General features: G+C 57.6%; 2 protein-coding genes across 3 annotated transcripts; both read right to left on the bottom strand.

Moving 5' to 3' along the window:
- Positions 1-1,372: 1,372 nt before the first annotated feature.
- LOC129343277 (death-associated protein kinase 2-like) lies at positions 1,373-14,262 on the bottom strand. 2 transcript variants are annotated; one of them, XM_054999408.1, is made up of 12 exons: positions 13,647-14,262; positions 13,270-13,406; positions 12,901-13,122; positions 12,095-12,233; positions 8,325-8,454; positions 6,802-6,850; positions 5,632-5,658; positions 4,895-5,047; positions 4,452-4,497; positions 3,520-3,609; positions 3,264-3,347; positions 1,373-2,977 (listed from the first exon to the last, which is right to left on the bottom strand). In XM_054999408.1, the coding sequence occupies exons 1-12, from the start codon at positions 13,701-13,703 to the stop codon at positions 2,897-2,899; spliced, it is 1,215 nt and encodes a 404-aa protein (XP_054855383.1). In that variant the 5' UTR covers positions 13,704-14,262; the 3' UTR covers positions 1,373-2,896. The 2 variants fall into 2 exon arrangements, with proteins under 2 accessions (XP_054855383.1, XP_054855391.1); XM_054999416.1 differs by having other exon boundaries at positions 13,390-13,406.
- On the bottom strand, positions 14,243-15,858 carry LOC129325842 (translation initiation factor IF-2-like). The gene is made up of 2 exons (XM_054973775.1): positions 15,073-15,858; positions 14,243-14,521 (listed from the first exon to the last, which is right to left on the bottom strand). The coding sequence occupies exons 1-2, from the start codon at positions 15,856-15,858 to the stop codon at positions 14,243-14,245; spliced, it is 1,065 nt and encodes a 354-aa protein (XP_054829750.1).
- Positions 15,859-17,917: the final 2,059 nt, after the last annotated feature.

Genomic DNA, 17,917 nt, shown 5'->3' with positions numbered 1-17,917 from the left:
ACCTGACCTGCTGCCCCGTCCAGGCCTGCTCTCCCCAGCATCCCAATTCTTGCTGACCTCCGCCCTGGGTGGCAGGGGGTGCTGGTGGGGCATGCCATGCAGAACCCATTAAGTTGGCCACAGGACAGAGGACAACCACACTTGCCACGCTCTCTGCATCCCATGCTTGCCTGGAGCTCTGCTTGTGAACCAACCCCCTCTCCGATCAGCTGTGTGGTTGGGGTGAGTGGGTGGGGGAAAGCCAGCCTATGAGCTCCCTCTTTGCCCTCTGGCTTGGAGAAGGGGCGCCAGTCGATCTGGCTGCAGGCTCTAGGCTCGAGGAGACACATCCCCTGCCTTTGCTCGAGGCATCCCCTTTCTTCTTTCCTCGCCTGCACTAGAGTTGAGCTCCAAAGGTGTCAAGCCCAGCCTCCCGCCCTAGCCCAAGCCAAGAATGTGGACATCACTCTGAGACCTGCCTTGCCCTGAGGGGGCCCGAGGGGGGTTGTGGGCCAGCAGGAGCCCCGCACAGGACTAGAACAACAGGCGCCTCCCAGCAGATTGCCACCCCTCTGCCTGAGGCCTTCCCGTCGTCCAAACACAGCCTCCCCACCACACAGCCTGGTCAGGCCCACAGGCCACAGCACAGGCAGCCACTGGCTAGGAGAGCCACGGCCTCCCCTGCATGAGGCGAGGCCACCCCCTCCCAAGGCTTCTTGGGGAGCTGCCGGCTTTTTGGACCCGTGGCTCTGGCCTGGCCTCCACCCCGAGGCCCACTGGGAGAGCCAGTGGGGCAGACAGATGAGAGGATCAGGCAGACAAGGATCTGGGAGACCCCACCCCCATGTGCTATGAAGCCCATTGGGGGAGCTGGGGCCAGCCGTTCCCTCAGAGAAGACTGAGGGAGGGTGTTGAAAGGAGAACACTGCAGTGAGCCACGTTCACACTCTTTGGAAGGGGGGACGGAAAGGGGGGTACAAATTCACAAGAGAGGCTATGAGGGCCGTGGGGGGGCTGCTTCAGGCAAGATTGCGGAGCCTTGAGGCAGCATCTGCCCCTTGCCTGGGGGAGCCGGGTGGGCTGGGGTGGGCTTGGGATGCCCTGGGAGACTCCTCCAAGCCTTGCGCAGAGTGTTCCAAGCCCTCCCACACCTTCTTTCGTTACACTCCTCGCAGCAGCCAGGCAAGGGAGGGTGGGCTTATCACCCCCCCCCCACACACACACACACACTGGGGGAGGGATCACTGCAGAGGCCGACCAGGAAGCAGGGGGCGCTCCAAAGCCCTCCCTCGGCCTCAGGACGCCACCAGCACTGCCCCACCCAGACTGTCAGCTGAGACAGTGACTGGGGCTACCACAGCTGCCACCATGCAAGTAAGACAGAGAGAAGGAAAACAGGAGTTGTGCTGTTTATTGCTGTCAGAGTGGTGTGGTGCTCAAAGAGTGGTGGTCAACGGCGTTTCATCAGATTGGAGGGAGGTGTCCAGTGGGGTGCCGCAGGGCTTGGTTTTGGGCCCGGTACTTTTCAATATTTTTATCAATGATCTGGATGAAGGAGTGGAAGGGCTGCTCATTAAATTTGCTGATGATACCAAATTGGGAGGGGTAGCAAACACCCAAGAAGATAGAATTAAAATTCAACAAGACCTGAATACTCCAGAGAAGTGGGCAGCTGTGAATAGGATGCAATTCAACAAAGATAAGCGCACAGTATTACATCTGGGCCACAAAAATGAGAAGCACAAATACTGGATAGGGGATACACTTCTGGGCAGTAGTATATGCGAAAGGGATCTTGGGGTAAGAGTGGATTGTAAACTGAATATGAGCGGTCAGTGTGATGCAGTGGCAAAAAAGGCTAATTTAATCCTGGGTTGTATCAAAGGGGCCATAGCGTCAAAATCGCAGGAGGTCATAGCCCCTCTCTATACTGCCTTGGTCAGGCCACACCTGGAGTACTGTGTGCAGTTCTGGAGGCCTCACTTCAAAAAGGATGTGGACAAAATCGAGAGGGTGCAGAGGAGAGCGACAAGAATGATCAGGGGTCTGGAGACTGAGCCCTACAAGGAAAGGCCGAGGGCCTTGGGAATGTTTAGTTTGGAGAAGAGGAGGTTGAGGGGGGACATGATTGCTCTCTTTAAATATTTGAAAGGCTGTCATTTGGAGGAGGGCAGGGAGCTGTTCCAGTTGGCAGCAGAGGGTAGGACGCGAAGCAATGGGCTAAAACTACATGCACAAAGGTACCGGCTGGATATTAGGAAAACCTTTTCACCGTCAGAGTAGTTCAAAAGTGGAATCAGCTGCCTAGGGAGGTGGTGAGCTCCCCTTCACTGGCAGTTTTCAAGAAGAGGCTGGATGAATACTGGTCAGGGATGCTTTAGGCTGATCCTGCACTGGGCAGGGGGTTGGACTAGATGGTCTGTATGGCCCCTTCCAACTCTATGATTCTATGAGAAAGAGTTCAGGCATGCAAGTGCTGCACCCGGGCCCTTCCTGCCTGGGCTCCGGGGCTTTCCTGGTCACCAAGGGGGTCCTTGGACCCAGGGAGGGGCACCCAGTGAAGCTCCCCAGGCAGATCCAGAGGCTCCACACGTTAGGGGATGACCCCAAGGGGAGGAACCTCGTGTGCCGGATGGTGCCCAGGGCAAGGGGAGCGGGACTCCGGAGCTGACCGCCCCTGACACACCTGGCCAGGGTCTCCCCTGAGCCCGCAGGGAGGCAGCTCCTCCCCAGGGCTCTCCACCTCCACAGCTTCTCAGCAGCCCACCTCTCCCGCTGGGCAGGAAGTGTTTCGGCCGGAAGGCCACTGGTCTGTGGCGGTGCATGCTCCAGGTCATGCTGTGGCTGGACAGATGGGCAAGCAAGGGACGGGACGGGACGGAGGGCAAGGCAGGGGAGAGGGTGGGCAGGCCCCAGTTCAAGAGCAACTGCTTCTTCGCCGGCGCAGCAGCGCCCCAGGGCTACAGGCACCATCTTCTTGGTCGCTCTCGCAGTCACGCTGGTTTGGGCAGAAAAGTGAAAAGGGAAACGTAAGCAGAAGGGCGGAGGGGGAGGGGCTCTGAGAGCACATCCTGACCCATCCTGGACTGAAGCTACGGCAAGAGGCTGTGGCTGAGGGGCAGAGCTCCTGCTTGGCATGCAGGATGTCCCGGGTTCAATCCCCAGCAGTGTCTCCAGTTCAAAGGATCGGGTGATGGGACAGCCTGAAGTAGCAACAGCCCCTCTCCCAACCTATGCCAAAAATGTCCCTCCAGTCCACCCCACAAGCGGCGCGAGGCACCCACCAGGCTCTCGTCCTCCTTCCTCTGACGGCACAAAAGCTGCATGCGGCACAAGCGGTTGCACGCTGACACCATATTGTAGGAGAGCTAATGGAGAAAAGACAAGAGGAGACTCTGACACCGTAGGAGGTGGAACCGCCCCCCAACACAGGCACACGTGGGGCTCCCTTTCCAGACGGAGGAGCCTCCGTTGACTGGACGATCCCCGTTCTAGAAAGAGTCCACCGGCTGTCGGTTTGTTGCATGGCTGAAGAGTTACCTTCCACTTCCTCCGAGCATTGAACCGACGGAAGTTTTTCATGTTAATCGAGGAGCGGCTGCGGCTGGCTGCCTGTTTCCGGCTCAGGGGCTGGAGACCAAGCAGAGAGTCAGGCGAGGCTCCAACCAGGCCCAGGCAAAAAGGGGCAGAAGGGGGAGAGCCCCTGGCCTGGGCAGCAACCCCGGCTGCTTCTCAGAGCACTCCCCAGGGAACCCAGCAGCACTTTGAAACCAAAACAAGGCCACCCCCGTAAGGGGAGATGCTTGCCCCTACAGAAACAGCATTTCCAGAAACTCCAAAGTCTTGCATAAAATGCAGAGTTTTTTCCCTAGAAATTGGGGCGGGGGGGAGGGAGATGTAATATATGCGACATCAACCCTAAACTTACATTACTGCTTTAAAATTGTACTAATTGGCATTTTATGGAATTCAAAAGTAAAAACACCTTCAAAATTGCAGGTATAGACTGCTGCACCCTTTGATACCATGTCTCAGTTTTTTGGTATCCGAGAGGTAAGAAAAAAATGAAAGCAGAAATTAGAAAAACATTAGTTTAGTCAGCCTTGTATTAAAAAAAAAAAAACATCATGGTACACATTCTGAGTGAAACCTTGCAGTAAAAAAGGCACTTAACACATTACAAAAGAGAAAAAAATTCAGAGTTTTTTCCCCCAGAGACTCTATGAGAAGAACTGTGAGGAAAAAAATGCTCAGAAAAAGTGATTTTTCTACGGGGCCTTAGCATCTCTGTTAGCCATAAAAACACCATGAGCCTTTTAAGGTAGCCTAGGCGGCTACTCTTTGGGACTTTGGGCCTGGAACTGTTCTTCCACACTACACAGCCTGCTTTCACCATAGAAATGTTCTCTTTTCACCGAAGGAAGGAAGGAAGGAAGGGAGGAAGGGAGGGAGGAAGGGAGGGTTAGGGTCACCTTGATCCACGGGTGGATGAGGCACTCTGCGGCTGTCATTCGGTTGCTGAAACACAGAAAACATTTCCCACTGTACTACGAGCCCTCCCCTGCACACAGTTATCCTGTCCCTCAGCAAGACCAGCCTGAACAGAGCAGGGCGCATTCACCCACACTCCCACAGGCCTTCAGCACACCCCGCCCTAGGCTGGCCCCACTACATCCCGCTGCCCACCTTCTTTCCCAAGGTACTGGAGCCCCAATGGTTCAACTGCGGTCTAAAACTCACATGGCTGCCCCAGGCCAGGCGAGCCAACAGTAGAACAGGGCCAGTCCGGCCAGGGCCAATTCCAGTTTCACAGGCAGACAGCTGCCGCTGAGGGGTGGCGCCTCACCCCTCGGACCGGTGCAAGTCCAGCCGCTCACGGCACCACGACCCACCAGAAGGGCAAGGAAAACCTTACCTGGGCTCCTTCTCCAGAAGCTGTCGAATGAAGTCCTTAGCCAGCTCGGAGGTCTGGCCAAAATATTTGTCCTCAAACTCATAGGAGCCAGCGACGACGTTGGATAGCGTCTCCGTGTCGGTCTCCCCTTGGAATGGAGACATACCGCTCAGCCTGCAGGGAGAGAAGGAACGCCTCAGCGAGAGAGATTCCTCAGCCCAGCTTTTAATTTGTTTTAAACCAACACAACCTGAATTGTCCTGGGGACCTGGGCAAGCTACAATGCATCCCAAATGCCAATCAACCTAGCCTTTAAAGAAACTCCCAAGAGCAGCCATTGGGAACCACCCCTGCAGAAAGCCAACAAAAAATACTGTCATGTTGACCTGCGAGCTACGGGCCTCCTTCTGTAAAACAAAAATCTTTGTCCTCAGAGCTTCAGCCACTATAGACAACCAAGTAAAAAAAAAAAATACGTGTACACCACCACAACACGCAATGAGTCAGGTCATCCCCAAAGCATTCTTTTTTCTATTCTGAGGGACAAATTCAGACGATTTCCATCAGAAGATTGCCCTCCCTCAGAGACAGATAGGCCTGAGCCCAGCATCGTGAATCCAAACTTACTCGCTCCAGTGTCGATGTAACACCCAAGGCAACTGCCCCCCAAGGCCCCCCACCCACCCAGGGCCTGAAAGGGGAGCAAGGCATGCAGGAAGGAAGGGCCCCACCAAGGAGAGTAAGACTGGGGCACTTACAAGATGTATGTAATCACCCCAATGCTCCTGAAAGAGAAAGAGAGACAGGCTGAGGAAATCCGGGCTGTGCCGGGCTCACTTTAGTGGACATCAGCCCCACACAACACCCGACGAGGAGCAGGCTGCAGCAGAAGCTCAGTGCTGGCTGGATCAGGCCCAGGGAGCCTGATTCGGAGCAATTCTTTCAATATTTTACAACGTGTTTTATGGCCCTCGAAGTCCAAAGGGAAAAGTGGCATTCAAATATCTTATGTTTAATTTCGAACCAGGCCACAGAGGATGCGTCAAAAACTCTGCAAGATGGAAACGGGGGAGACAGGAGATCTCTCTACACACCTGAAGAAGCCCCAGGTTTGTAGAAAAATCTGAAAGCTCTCTCTCTCTCTCTCACACACACACACACACACACACACACACACAACTTTAAGAATTTGCAGTGACAAACTTCTGAGACCTTGAGGCCCTCTAGAGGGTTGCTATGCAACCACAACAATATTGCCCAGGCCTTCAGTTTCTTTAAAGCAAAGCTGTGGGGGCTGGGGGGGGGGGGAGCAGTGGCTGTGGAGTCCAAAACAGCCTGGAAAGAAGTCCTCTCTCCTGTCATGTTCCCGGGGGGAGGGGGACTTGCCAGGGACAGGCCTGGCAGCAGCCACTGGAAACTTCATACCTGCTCAAGTCAGCCAAACCTGCCTAGCAGCAGCTGCCGCCACCGCCACCGCCACCGCCCCACCCAGCCGCGGGCACAGGGTAGCGTGGCCAGACTGTTCCCAGGAAGAGAATTCCACAGGCAGGCATGGAAGGAGGGAAGCTGGAGACTGGGCAGAAAGGCAGCACAGACATGTTTCAAATGAACAAAGACAGGCGGCGAAGAAAGGTAAATTGGCGGGTGGATGAGAAGGAAGCAGGAAAAGAGGAGAGGCTAGTGGGCTGCCAGGGAAGAAAAGGAAGTGGGTGGGGGCATAAGGGGGAAATGAGGTTCCCCCCCACGCCACCCTGCAAGTCCATGTGGGTCCTCCACTTATTTTTAATAAATCAACAACTGTGCATGCATAATATATTGCATTCGCTGGTGTGGTTTTATTTCCCGAACTTGCTACCGAGCAGCTTTTTTTTGCCCTTGCGCACCGGGAATGTACGCTTTTGTGGAGACGTGCCACCCACGGCTCTTACCACATGTCTGTTGCACAGCTCAGAGCCTCATAGTTGATCACTTCAGGAGCTAAGGAAGAATCATGATTGTGATTATTTTCATTTATAGGCTGCCTCGCTCACTGGGACTCGAGGTGGATTATGAGCATGACTTCCAGTCAATCAGGAAGCAGATAGAAGAAATTGGGGCGGGGCGGCGGGGGACATACAAGTGGTGTCGCTGCGGGAGGGGGCTCTCTGCTGAAGCAAACGGTGCCCTGCCTAACCTCGACGTAGTAGGCTACGTGGAGGAGACCCACTGCAACAGATGCTTCATGGACTCTTCTTGAGCCAAAAGCCACCACATTGGGGTCGTTCTCTCTCTCCTACTGCCCAAAGCCTTTGTGCTGGGTTGGTCACATGACATGTGAAGGCCTGAAAGTACTTCACTAACTCCAACTGGACAGCATGAAAAAGCGTCAGAACTTCCTCAATTTTTTCCACTGGATAAAGTGGGAAATGTGGGGAGAAACTGGGGGGAAAAACTTCCTTTGATTTTTTTTCCTTTTCAAAGGAAAGACGTTCGTCAAAATGTGTAATATGAAATTTCTATATAAGACCATCTATAGCATTAGAAAATGATAATTCCTATGTAGACTGTAGATATACAGTAGAAAAGAGCAGGAGTCCAGTAGCACCTAGAAGACAATCAAAAGTTTTGGTAGGGTAGGAGCTTCTCTGAGCCACAGCTCACTTCTTCAGATACACCTGAAGTATCTCACGAAAGCTCATACCCTACCAAAAATTTTGATAGTCTTATAGGTGCTACTGGACTTTTGCTCCTTTCTACTGCTACAGACAACCATGGCTACCTACCCATGTTGCAGATACACACATTTGCAAGAATATTGTTTGTTTAAATGTAAACACTTTGGGCAACAACTGTTACAATGTGTTTGACGATGATATAATTATTAAAGAGTTCAGTGTTTTCTTACAGAAAATGAAAACATAAACATGCCAAACGACGCAATTTTAAATCCTAAAAGTTATAAATGGTCCATTGCATGTTAAACTACTAAAATAACCCATTTAGGTTTCAAAGTCCCTCTACAAAGGAAAAAAAATCCTCCCCTCTGGCTTCAAAATTTCCAAAACTGTTACATCCCTACTTGTCGGGGAGGGGGAGAGGAACTTGCCTAAAGTCTCTTCAGGAGTTCACTGTCAAAATAAAATTCTCAGGAACCAAAGCCTTCTCTGCGCACTGGGCATCGGGCCCTGTGGATATTTTCTGCGAATGGCGTCGCCATTCAGAGACAGATCCGAGGGCTCCGATCATTTCTTCAGGAAGTTCGGTTGGTAAATGGGGAGAAGGCAACGGGGCAGCCTCTTCACTGCTCTCCTGAACACCGTTCCCCCCCCCGCCGCCGCCCCGTTCCAGGGGAGTGCTCAGACCTGCCACTCCCACCCCCTCCCCAGGCCTGCGGCAATAAACAGGGTTGCTGGGTGAGGAACTCATCCGAGAATCAGGGGCAGGAGAGGGCATCGGTTGGCTCAGCCCTTACCAATGTACTGCGGAGTCCCACAGAGGCTTTTGTAGGTGGCTCCTTCCTGAAGCTTTTGAGCCAAGCCAAAATCAATTATCTTGATCTTGGGGTTGGGGACGTCCTTCTGAAACAGCATTACATTTTCTGGCTGCCAAAGAGACAAAGGCCCTAAATGGCATCAACAAACATTACACCTAAGAAAACTTGTGAGCAACTCCAAAGCTTCCATCTAGCCTTTCAAAGAACTGGAACGCACGAAATGCGGCAAGCCACCAGTGTTCACACGCTCGCCCTGAGGGTCTCCACAAAAGGAGGTGGCAGGACCCAGCCTAGTCCTGGGGGAGCACCCAGCTAGTAAATCCCTCTTGTTTTTCACAGCATTACTGTCCCTGTCCCATCAAACTCCCTTACAAGCATGTCTCGCCTTCTGCTCGCATACCCGTTGCAGCAGAAATTTTGGGCAAAAAACTCCGAGATCCCCAGTGTCAGCCTCCGCTCCAATTTGCTTGGAACTCTCTCCCAAGAGAGACTTGCCTGTCCCCTTCTGTTGCCATCTTCTGCCAGCAAGTGAAGACTCAACTGATCCTCCCTTCTTGCTCATTTTTTTTTTAAACAAGCAAGTGGGTTGTAGATCAAAGTGAGCCTGAATTCTCCCCGGAGTGAAAATGGCAAAACTGAGGCTATTGCACTGTAGTCACATAACGAGAAGACAAGACTTCCCGGAAAAGTCAGCAACACTAGGAAAAGGGGAAGGCGGCAGGAAAAGAGGAAGACCCCAAACGAGATGGCTGGACTCCACAAAGGAAGCCGCGTCCTCCAGTTGGCAAGACCTGAGCAAGGCGGTCAATGACGGGGCATTTTGGAGATGGTTAATTCAGAGGGTCACCACAGGTCAGAAATGACTTGATAGCGCACAACATGCATGTGCCTGCATACACGCTCTTGTGTTTTAGCTCTGATATTAACTTGTATTAATAATGGTTTTCTTGGGTGCTTTTAACGGTTTTTAAATGTGATTTCATTGCATATGTTTTAATTTGTTAGCCACCTTGGTGGCCCTTGTGAGGGCAGAAAGCCAAGTTATAAATTCTGTAAAATAAAATAAACAAAATAACTACGCTTCTTCTTGGAGAGCTGTGGATATCGAAGGCTCATACTGCATGGGAATTGGATGGTCTAGCTGTTTGGCTTCTACAAACTAACAGGGCAAACTCCTTTGAAGCCAACTGATACACACACTAAAAGGAGATGTTTACATATACTAGCAAAGGAATGTTTTGGTTGCACCCTCCCCCCCCTCCCCCCCAATTGCCTCTTCTCTCTCCTCCCCTTCTCTCCCTCCTCTTCTGTATTTGACCAGTCTCTGTTCCATTCATCTGACGAAGAGAACTTGATTCTGGAAAGCTTATGCTACAATAAAATTGGTTAGTCTTAAAGGTGCTACTGGACTCTTTTTGATTTTGCTATCACAGACTAACACGGCTAACTCCTCTGCATCTGGTGCTTCGGACCCTTTTCAGCCTGGATTTAGGCTGGGCTACGGGATGGAGACGGCTCTGGTGGCTTTAGTGGATGAGCTCCATCTGGAGGTAGACAAAGGCCACGCTTCTTTGTTGCTCCTCCTAGGCAGCCTTTGCTACCGTGGGCCATGCCATCTGGTGGAGGCACCTGGAGCCAGAAGCGGGTGTCGGGGATGGGCCTGGGACTGGTTCAAATCATTCCTCATGGAACAGACTCAAAGGGTTGCGGATGGAGACCAGCTATCTTCAGGGTGGGAATTACCCTGCAGAGATCCACAGAGCACAGCCTTGTCCTCAAGCTATGCAAGCTCCATGTAAAGCCTTTTGGAGAAATCATTCTTAGCTACAGGACTGGATGTCATCAATTTGCAAATGACATCCACCTCCATGTCTTGCTATCCAAATCCCTTGGTGGTGCAGTAGAGGCCTTGAGTCATTGCCCGACTGCTGTGGCCAAATGGCTGAAAGTGAACAAATTGAAACTGAACCCAAACAACATGGAAGTAAGGCTGGATAGGAAACTGGAGATCTCGAAGGACATCGCACTCCCCCTTTCAGGTGACCCTGGCTGAAGAGCCGTGGTGTCATGCTGGATCCAGCACCGCTACTTGAGAAGCAAGTTAATGCAGCCTTCTTCCAACTTGTTCTAGCCCAGAAGATGGCCTGCTACCCCAACAAAGCTGATCTGGCCACCTGGATCACTGCGACTAGACTACTGTAATGCATGCTAATATAGGTCTCCCCTCAAAGTCAACTATGGGACTCTCGTTGGTGCAGAATGCTGCTGCTGGATTCCTGCCAGGCGGAGCACGTGGGTTCCTCCCGTTCTGCAGTCACTCCAGCGGCTGCCCATCCATTCCCAGGCTCGACTCATCAAGGTATTCGCTCTTGTACAGAAAGCCCTTCCTGGCCGTGGCTCCTCCTATCGACAGGACTGCCTCTCCCCCTATGCTCCACCACTGCAGTTTCGCTCATCTGAACAGGGCCTTCTGCTGGTGCCACCGTGCAGATGGGCAAAATCAACAGCTGCCCACACACATCGCCTTATGGGACGGGCCTCCCTACAGAGGCCAGGAAAGCTCCCCCTCTTCTGGGTTTCCGCAAACTGTGCCAAACTGAATCATTCGGGACAGCTTTCTGACACGGTTCGTAAGGTTGTGCTGTAAAGAACGGTTCAAAGAGAGACCATGATAAAGAGATAGGGACTGTAGACTATATGCTGTGCACTGACTCTTGTTGTCATTTATTATGTCATGTTAAATTGCTTACTTTGTTTCAGCTCTCTACAGGATTTCTGCAATCTATGCTGGAATGTATTGTTTATTGACTATCTCAGCTGTTGACTGTATTGAGTTACACTCTGTAATCTTCTAAGCGTCTCAGAAAGAAAGTCAGCCCATAAATAGCACAATTAAAAAAATAATGCTGGCTTTATCAGTAGGAACCATCCCAGATGAGGGAGAATGGCCACATCAGATTGCTGGCCAAGGCTCCTTCCCACAACTCAGCAAATACACCACAAACTTCTAAACTGACACCAGAGCCAGGGATCTTTCTCCTCACTTTCGCTCTTAGCAGCACAACAACCTGAGCTCAAGAAGGAGCTCGTCCCAGCAGACACGAGTCCAGGGACGTGTGCTTTAAACACAGGGGGGGGATGGCCATGGCGAGCCCACCGATCAGCACACAGAATGCGTCTTCCAGCCACCAGGGGCCAGCAGCAACCCACCGCCCAGGGAGAGCCGCCCGGAGGGGCTGCAGCTGACACAGCTGCTGTCCCTGACCTCGCCAGGGGAGTCTGAAAACCAGCAGCTTGTCTTTGGGGAGCAACGGCTTTCTTCCGCAGGAATCCCATCACCGGAAGAGCTTGACGGGATCAGCTGAAAGAACCCCTCAGTCCAGCACACCTCCTGCAGGGCTGGGCAGCCAGACACCCCCTTGGGCAGCTCTCAAGCACAGGCGAGGGGGAGGCACGTCAGCCCCTGCCTCGAGCTCCCACCATTCAGCGGCAGACAGCCCACTTGGCTAGCCACCTGTCTTCCTCAAACAGAGCTCCCACCCCCACCCAACTAGTCCTTCCCACCCAGGACAGACACAGGCCCAGATTTGCCATACGGAAGGAGAAAATGTCCCCAGGTGAGGCAGAGCTGGACGCTCCACCTGGGGCTCTGCTGGCACCCCACTCCACTGGCAGGAGGGAAGTAGGCAGAGGGGGCAGGCCAGCACCACGGACGGGGGGGGGCTGAGACTCATGGGGGGGGCAGGCACCTTCAGATCGAAGTGGGCGATGTGGCAGGAATGCATGTAGGCCACGCCTTGCAGGATCTGCTGCAGGAATTCGATGGCTTCGGCCTCGGTCAGCACCTCCTTCTCCGCAATGAAGTCAAACAGCTCCCCGCCTTGGATGCTGAGGACAGGCAGAAAGAGGGTTGGGGGAAGAGCGCCGCCCCCTGGACTCCCCCGCAACATCCCTGGGGGGCTGTGGGAAGCCTCTGCAGGAACTATTTGTCCAATTTGCAAGATTATTACACCCTCACAGGGCCTCCAAAAGAGCTAACAAACTAGGACAAATGAAAGCCTCCTCTTAAAAACTATTAAAGCAAAGCGCAAAAACATCGTGAAACCAATTTAAAGCCAGAGCTTAAAATGAACACAGAAAACAAAACAAAACAAAAAGTTAAAGCGGCAGGGAGGAAGGAGGGAGCGCTGAGGGAGTGCCAAGCTCGGGCCAGCCAGCGCCTCCTTCTGGGCGGGACCGAGTTGCGCTGGCGGCATGAAACAGTCAGAGCAGGACCGCGGCTCCCGGGAGGGGGGGGGCTCCACACGGATGCCCTATTGAGGAGCCTGGAGGGGGCAGCGCCTGGCGCGTCGCTTCCTCCCCGGAGAAGTAAAGGAGAACCGCATTTCCGCGCCTGCCCCCTTGGCAGCCCGGGGGTGTAGAGAGGGCCCGGGGCAGGGCCTCTCCAAAGCACCCCGGGGAGAGAGCCCCTCCCTCGGGCCCAGCCCTCCTTCCCGCGGGCGGCCCTGAGCAACGGGGCTCTGCCTCCCGCAGCCCCTGCGCCCGCCCCACTCACAGCTCCAGGATCAGCACCACCTCGGTGGAGCTCTCGAAGGTGTCGTGCAGGCGCATGATGTGCGGGTGCTGCAGCTGCTGCAGAATCGAGACCTCCCGCTCCACCTGCTCGCGGTCCATGCCCAGCCGGCTGCCCTTCCGCCTGCGCACCTTCACCGACTTGGCCGCGAAGAAGAGGCCGCTGCTCCGCGCCTGGCAGCGCTTCACCACCCCGAAGTGCCCCCTGGAGGGGCAAGCAAAGGAAGGCGATCTGGGCGGCTGGCAGCGGCGCCTCCGCCCGGCCTCGACTGCAGAGGCCTCGCGGGACAGACGGGCCCCTCGCTCGCCCTGCCCTGCCCTGCCCTGCCCTCGGCGCCGGGCCCAGGCTCACTTGCCCAGCGGCTCCAGCAGCACGTAAAGCTCCTCCACGCTGCAGTGGCGGAAGGCGGCCAAGGGCGCCACCGCCGGCCCTTCCGCGCCCGCGAAAACCTCGTCCTCGACGTCTTCGTACCGGCCACGACTCGCCTCCTGCAAAGGGCGGCAGCGGCACAGGGCGGCTCAGGCCAGCGACCCCCCCCCCCCTCACGGGCCGCCCCGAGCACCGCAGCCCGCGCGCGGCCGCTTCCGAAGCCGCCGTCGGCCAGGCACGCCGGCCGGAGCCCGGGCCACACGCTCGCAGCCCCCGCGAAGGCGCTGCGGCCCAGGGCCCAAAGGCGGCTTCGGCGCCCGGCCGGCCAGCACCGAGAGCCGCGCCCGCGCCCTTCTCACCTGGCGCTCATCCCCCGGGCGGCCCGCCGGGCCCTCGAGACCCCCGTCCTTGGCCATCGGCTGCGAGGGAAAGCGGCGCGGCGGCTCCGGGCGCCTCGACGGGCCGCGCCGCGCCGCGCCTCCCTCCCCGCCCACAGGGCCGGCCAGGCGGGAAGAGGCCGCCGGGCTGGGCCGGGCCGGGCCGGGCCGCCTTGCAATCCCCGCAGCCGCGCCAGTCGCGGCCGCCGGGCACGGCGAGCGGAGAGGCGGGCAGGGGGCTCCTGCCGCGGCCTCGCCCGGGTCCGGCCCTGCTCCCCGGCCAGGCGCGCTCCCTCCCGCCGGGCCACTTCCGCCCTGCTTCCCCGGGCCCTGCCCAGCCGGAGCCCGCGACCCGCCCCGGCCCCGAGGCGGGTGGGCCCCGCGTGGCCCTCGGCAGGAGCCCCGCTGGGTCGGCGGCGGGTAGGGCACTGCCCGGGGGACCCTTCCCAGCGACGCGCCGCTCAGCCGGCAGCGCCTGGCATGGAAAGCCCGCGCGCCGAGCCAGGCCCTCCCCGCCCGGCCTCTCCCCGCCCAGCGCCCAGCGCCCGCCCCCCGCTTCCCCTTCAGCCGCGGCCGCCTCAGCCGGCGGGAGGCTCGGCGTTCCGGGGCCGCTCCTGGGCCAGGCCGGCGAGGCGTCCTGGCGGAAGCAGCTGCGGCGGCCCCGCTGTGCCACGGGCAGGGCCAGCCGTGGGTGGTGCCGAAGGGGGTCCCTCCGGGCCCTGCCCGCGACGGCGCCTCCTTCGGGGGGCGAGGGCTCCTGGGCCGTCGGGGAGGCGGGCGGGCGGGCGGGCAGGGGGCGACTCTTGGCCCGCTGCTCTTCCCCCCGGGGTCGGCCGCTGGCTCCGCTCCCGGACGGGCTGAGAGGGAAGAGGGGGCGAGCGCGAGCGCTGGACGGGGGCTGGGGGGGGGGGGCGGAACGAGAGCTGGCCCGGGCCCCGGCTGACAGCTGCCCGCGCCCGCCCCCTCTGGAGCACAGCTGGGCCGGGCCGGGCCGGGCGGGGGCGGGGCTCCGTGGCCAAGCGGCCCGTCGCGCTCGGGTCTCTGTTGCGGGCTGAACTCCCTCCCGGGCTTGCCTGCGCGGCATCCAGGGGCAGTTGGCTAATGGCGCGCCCCGCCGGGGGCTGCCAGGGCGAGTGGGCAGCGGGGGTGCTTTGCCCTCGCCTTCCCCGCAGAGCCCCGCTTATCGCCCGAGGCGGTCAGCCTGTGCGCTGCCGCCCTCGCTCGCTCGCCCGCCGGCCCGGAGGGGTGACCCCGAGGCCAATTCCGGGGATCGCGGCTCAGGCGCGCAGGGAGGGCTGCTCGGGGCGTGAGTGCCTCCGCTCCGCGGAACTGCGGCCTTTGGGCAGGACGGCAGCTCGCCCCCCCCCCCAGCAGAGCAGCTGTGCTCGAACCCGGGGGGGGGGCGGACAGGCCACCCAGGAAACAGTCGCGGCTGCTGGGCCGATCCTGCCGGGCGCGGGCAGGAAGGAGGCTGCGGCAGGGGCCGGAGGCCTCCCGGGTGCGGGGCTGGGGGGGGGGGCGCGCCTGAGACTGCCCGGGCGCTGCTCTGCCGGGCGCCACCCCGAGCGAGCGAGCGAGCGAGCCCGGCGCTTTTGCCGCAGCGGGGGCGGAGAACGGGGCCGCTGCCCTGGCCGTGCCCGAGGGTGGCACGGCGACCGTGCTGGGGGCTGCGCCAAAGGGGCACAGCGCGAGGAAGGGCAACCCGCGGCCGCGGGGCTCCGGCGGTGGGCGGAGCGGCGAGGGGCGCCGTCTGGGGGGGCGTCTTTAGGGCGGCCTGCGCCGCGCCCCCCAACTCTCCGGCCTCGGGCCGCGACGAGAGGCGGCGCCTGCCGAGCAGGGAGCGCGGCCGGGCAGGTCCCCCGCCGCCCACGGGGCTCGGGCGGCCCGGAGTGCTGGCAACCCGCCCGGCCGCGGCTGCTCCCCCCGAGCCTGAAGCGCCGAGGCCGCGCGGTGGCCCAGGGCCAGGCCGGACGGGCGCGGAGGCAGGCAAGGGAGCGCGCCCGGCCTGCCGTGCCGGGGCCTTCAGCTGGCCCCAGGAGCGAGGCCGGCGGCGGGCGCTCTCCTGCCGTGCCCCCGCCCGGCCCGCCGCCCGCTCTCCGCCCCACGCGAGCCGGCCGGCCGGGTGGGTGGGTGGCTGGGGGTCGCGATGTGGTTGAAGTGCTGCGCCCAGATCTGAGGCGCCCGGAGGCGGCATGCCCCCTCTGCGGGGCGGGGGGCGGATCTTGGCCCAGGCACTCCTCTCAGCGTGGCCTGCCTCACAGGGCTGTTGTGAGGGTAAAACAGAGGGGAGGCAAATCACACCGGCTGCTTTGGGTCCTCGTTGAGAAGCAAGCCCGCGTACAAAGGGAGTCCGTAAAGAAGCGGGGGGGCCCCCAGCCGATCAGGCGCGCCAGAGGCAGGGTGGCATTCCTGCTGGAGTGGGCCGCCCCAGGAAGCCCAGTGCGGCCTGCTGCGGCAGTAAGACTCTGCCAACGCCTCTCGTGTGCCTCGGTGGCCCCAAGAGTCTTTTAAAGTATATATTATTTCCTTCTTTCAAGTTCAGGAAGGAAAGAAAAAGAACCTAGAAGGCCAAGAAGAGATCGTGTGTTCCCCTTTTCTTTGTACCCTTGGCTCAGCCCCATGCTTGAACAGACTCAGCGTATCCATTTTATTTATTCAACTGCTCTATTTTCAAATGCTCACAGCCCAATCTCTGGAAATGCACCACACCTATTTGGTCTTGCTTTCTAGAGTGTGGTAAAAGGGAAGGGCAGCAGGTAAAGTCGCTGAGCGCAATAGCTGGAAAGTGCAACCCATCGCCCCCACCCTAGCTTGTAGGTGGGAGAGGCGGCAGCAAGGCAGAGCCTCCATGGATGCTAAGCGCCCACCCTGCAGGCGTAGGGCGCTGGATGTGCAAATCCGGTCCATGGGAGAGAGACGCTTGCTCTGATTTGATGGTGGCAGCGGTTACCACCTAGCTTGGCTGTGGTGCCCCTCCCCAGAAGTCAGGGAACGGGATGGCATCAAGGAGAGAGCAGAGGGTTTCCAGCCCCCCAGGAACCCAGGCGTGCGAGTCTCTGGCTTTACGCAGCCAAATGATGTCAAAGTACAAAGCAAGAAATCAACAAAGAAGCCGAAGAAAGCTCAATTGCACAACTGGAAATGTACACTATATAAACTCAAAATGTGTGTTGTGCATGTTTTTATTTGAATTTTTCTGCTCTTCAAAATGTTTTAAATGTTTTAATGTTCACCTCCTCAGGATCCCTATTTAGGTAGAAAGGCATTACCCATCCTTTTAAAACTGCAGTCATGGGGCATGCTTGTTTTTTAATGTGTATTTATAGTCCACCTTTCTCATTGAGATCCAAGGTGGATTACATACTGCAAGTAAATACAATATAATCAGCAGCTAGGACATTTGTGGCAAAAATACAATATGATCACCAGTCGGGGCATTCAATGAAAACAGAGGCAACAGGGCATGGTAATCGCAGATGTGAAAACCACAAAGCCGAACACACACCACTAGCCGACCACTGGCGAGACTCCCATTGGCCACCTGCCTTTTCCTTGGCCTTCAGGGGCTGCAACAGACTCCAGCCTCTTGGACTGAGAAGCCCCCCCCCTCCCCACTGCTATCTAAAGTCCCACTCCAGGTCAAGAGGGCCAGCAGCGAGACACTGCTACTGCCCACAGCACAGAACTTGACCCATCAGGTGACAAGATGGGAGGCGGGGAGCATCTCCTTGGCACGCAGAAATCCCAGGTTCGTTTGCTGGCGTCTCCAGTTTAAAAAGCTCAGGTAGTAGGTGCTGGGAAAGACCTCTGCCTGGGGCCCTGGGGACAAGGCTGACCTCGATGGCCTAAGAGTCAATTCCCACAGGGCATGTTGAGCCCGCCCTCCGAGGGCCTTGACCTTTAGGGCTTCCCTCTGGGCCCCTGACTCCCACCCAGGAGAAGGAGTCGCCCCCACATGGGCACGGAGGGCCCCAAACTCTACACAACATTTCCCAGTGACAGGAACTGCTTGCAGAATGGGCCCCTGTGGTGTCAACGGGGCCAGCAACCCAAGTGTTGGAAGGAGGAGCTCTGCAGGAACGCCTGCCTCATCTTGAGGGGGAAAGAGGCAGAAGGCAAGTTTCAAGGAGGAAGTTACGCTGCTCCCCACGTATCCCGCACCCCCACACCAGGGCCAAAGATGCTGCACAAAACGGGGGGGGGGGCTGGAAAGCACGAAGCCACTGAATGCCGCAAGACTCGGGGGAGACATG

The sequence above is a fragment of the Eublepharis macularius genome, chromosome 1 (assembly GCF_028583425.1).
Source record: "Eublepharis macularius isolate TG4126 chromosome 1, MPM_Emac_v1.0, whole genome shotgun sequence".
Classification (NCBI taxonomy): Eukaryota; Metazoa; Chordata; class Lepidosauria; order Squamata; family Eublepharidae; genus Eublepharis; species Eublepharis macularius.
The sequence above is the reverse complement of the archived record's forward strand: the minus strand, read 5'-3'. Positions and strand labels throughout refer to the sequence as shown.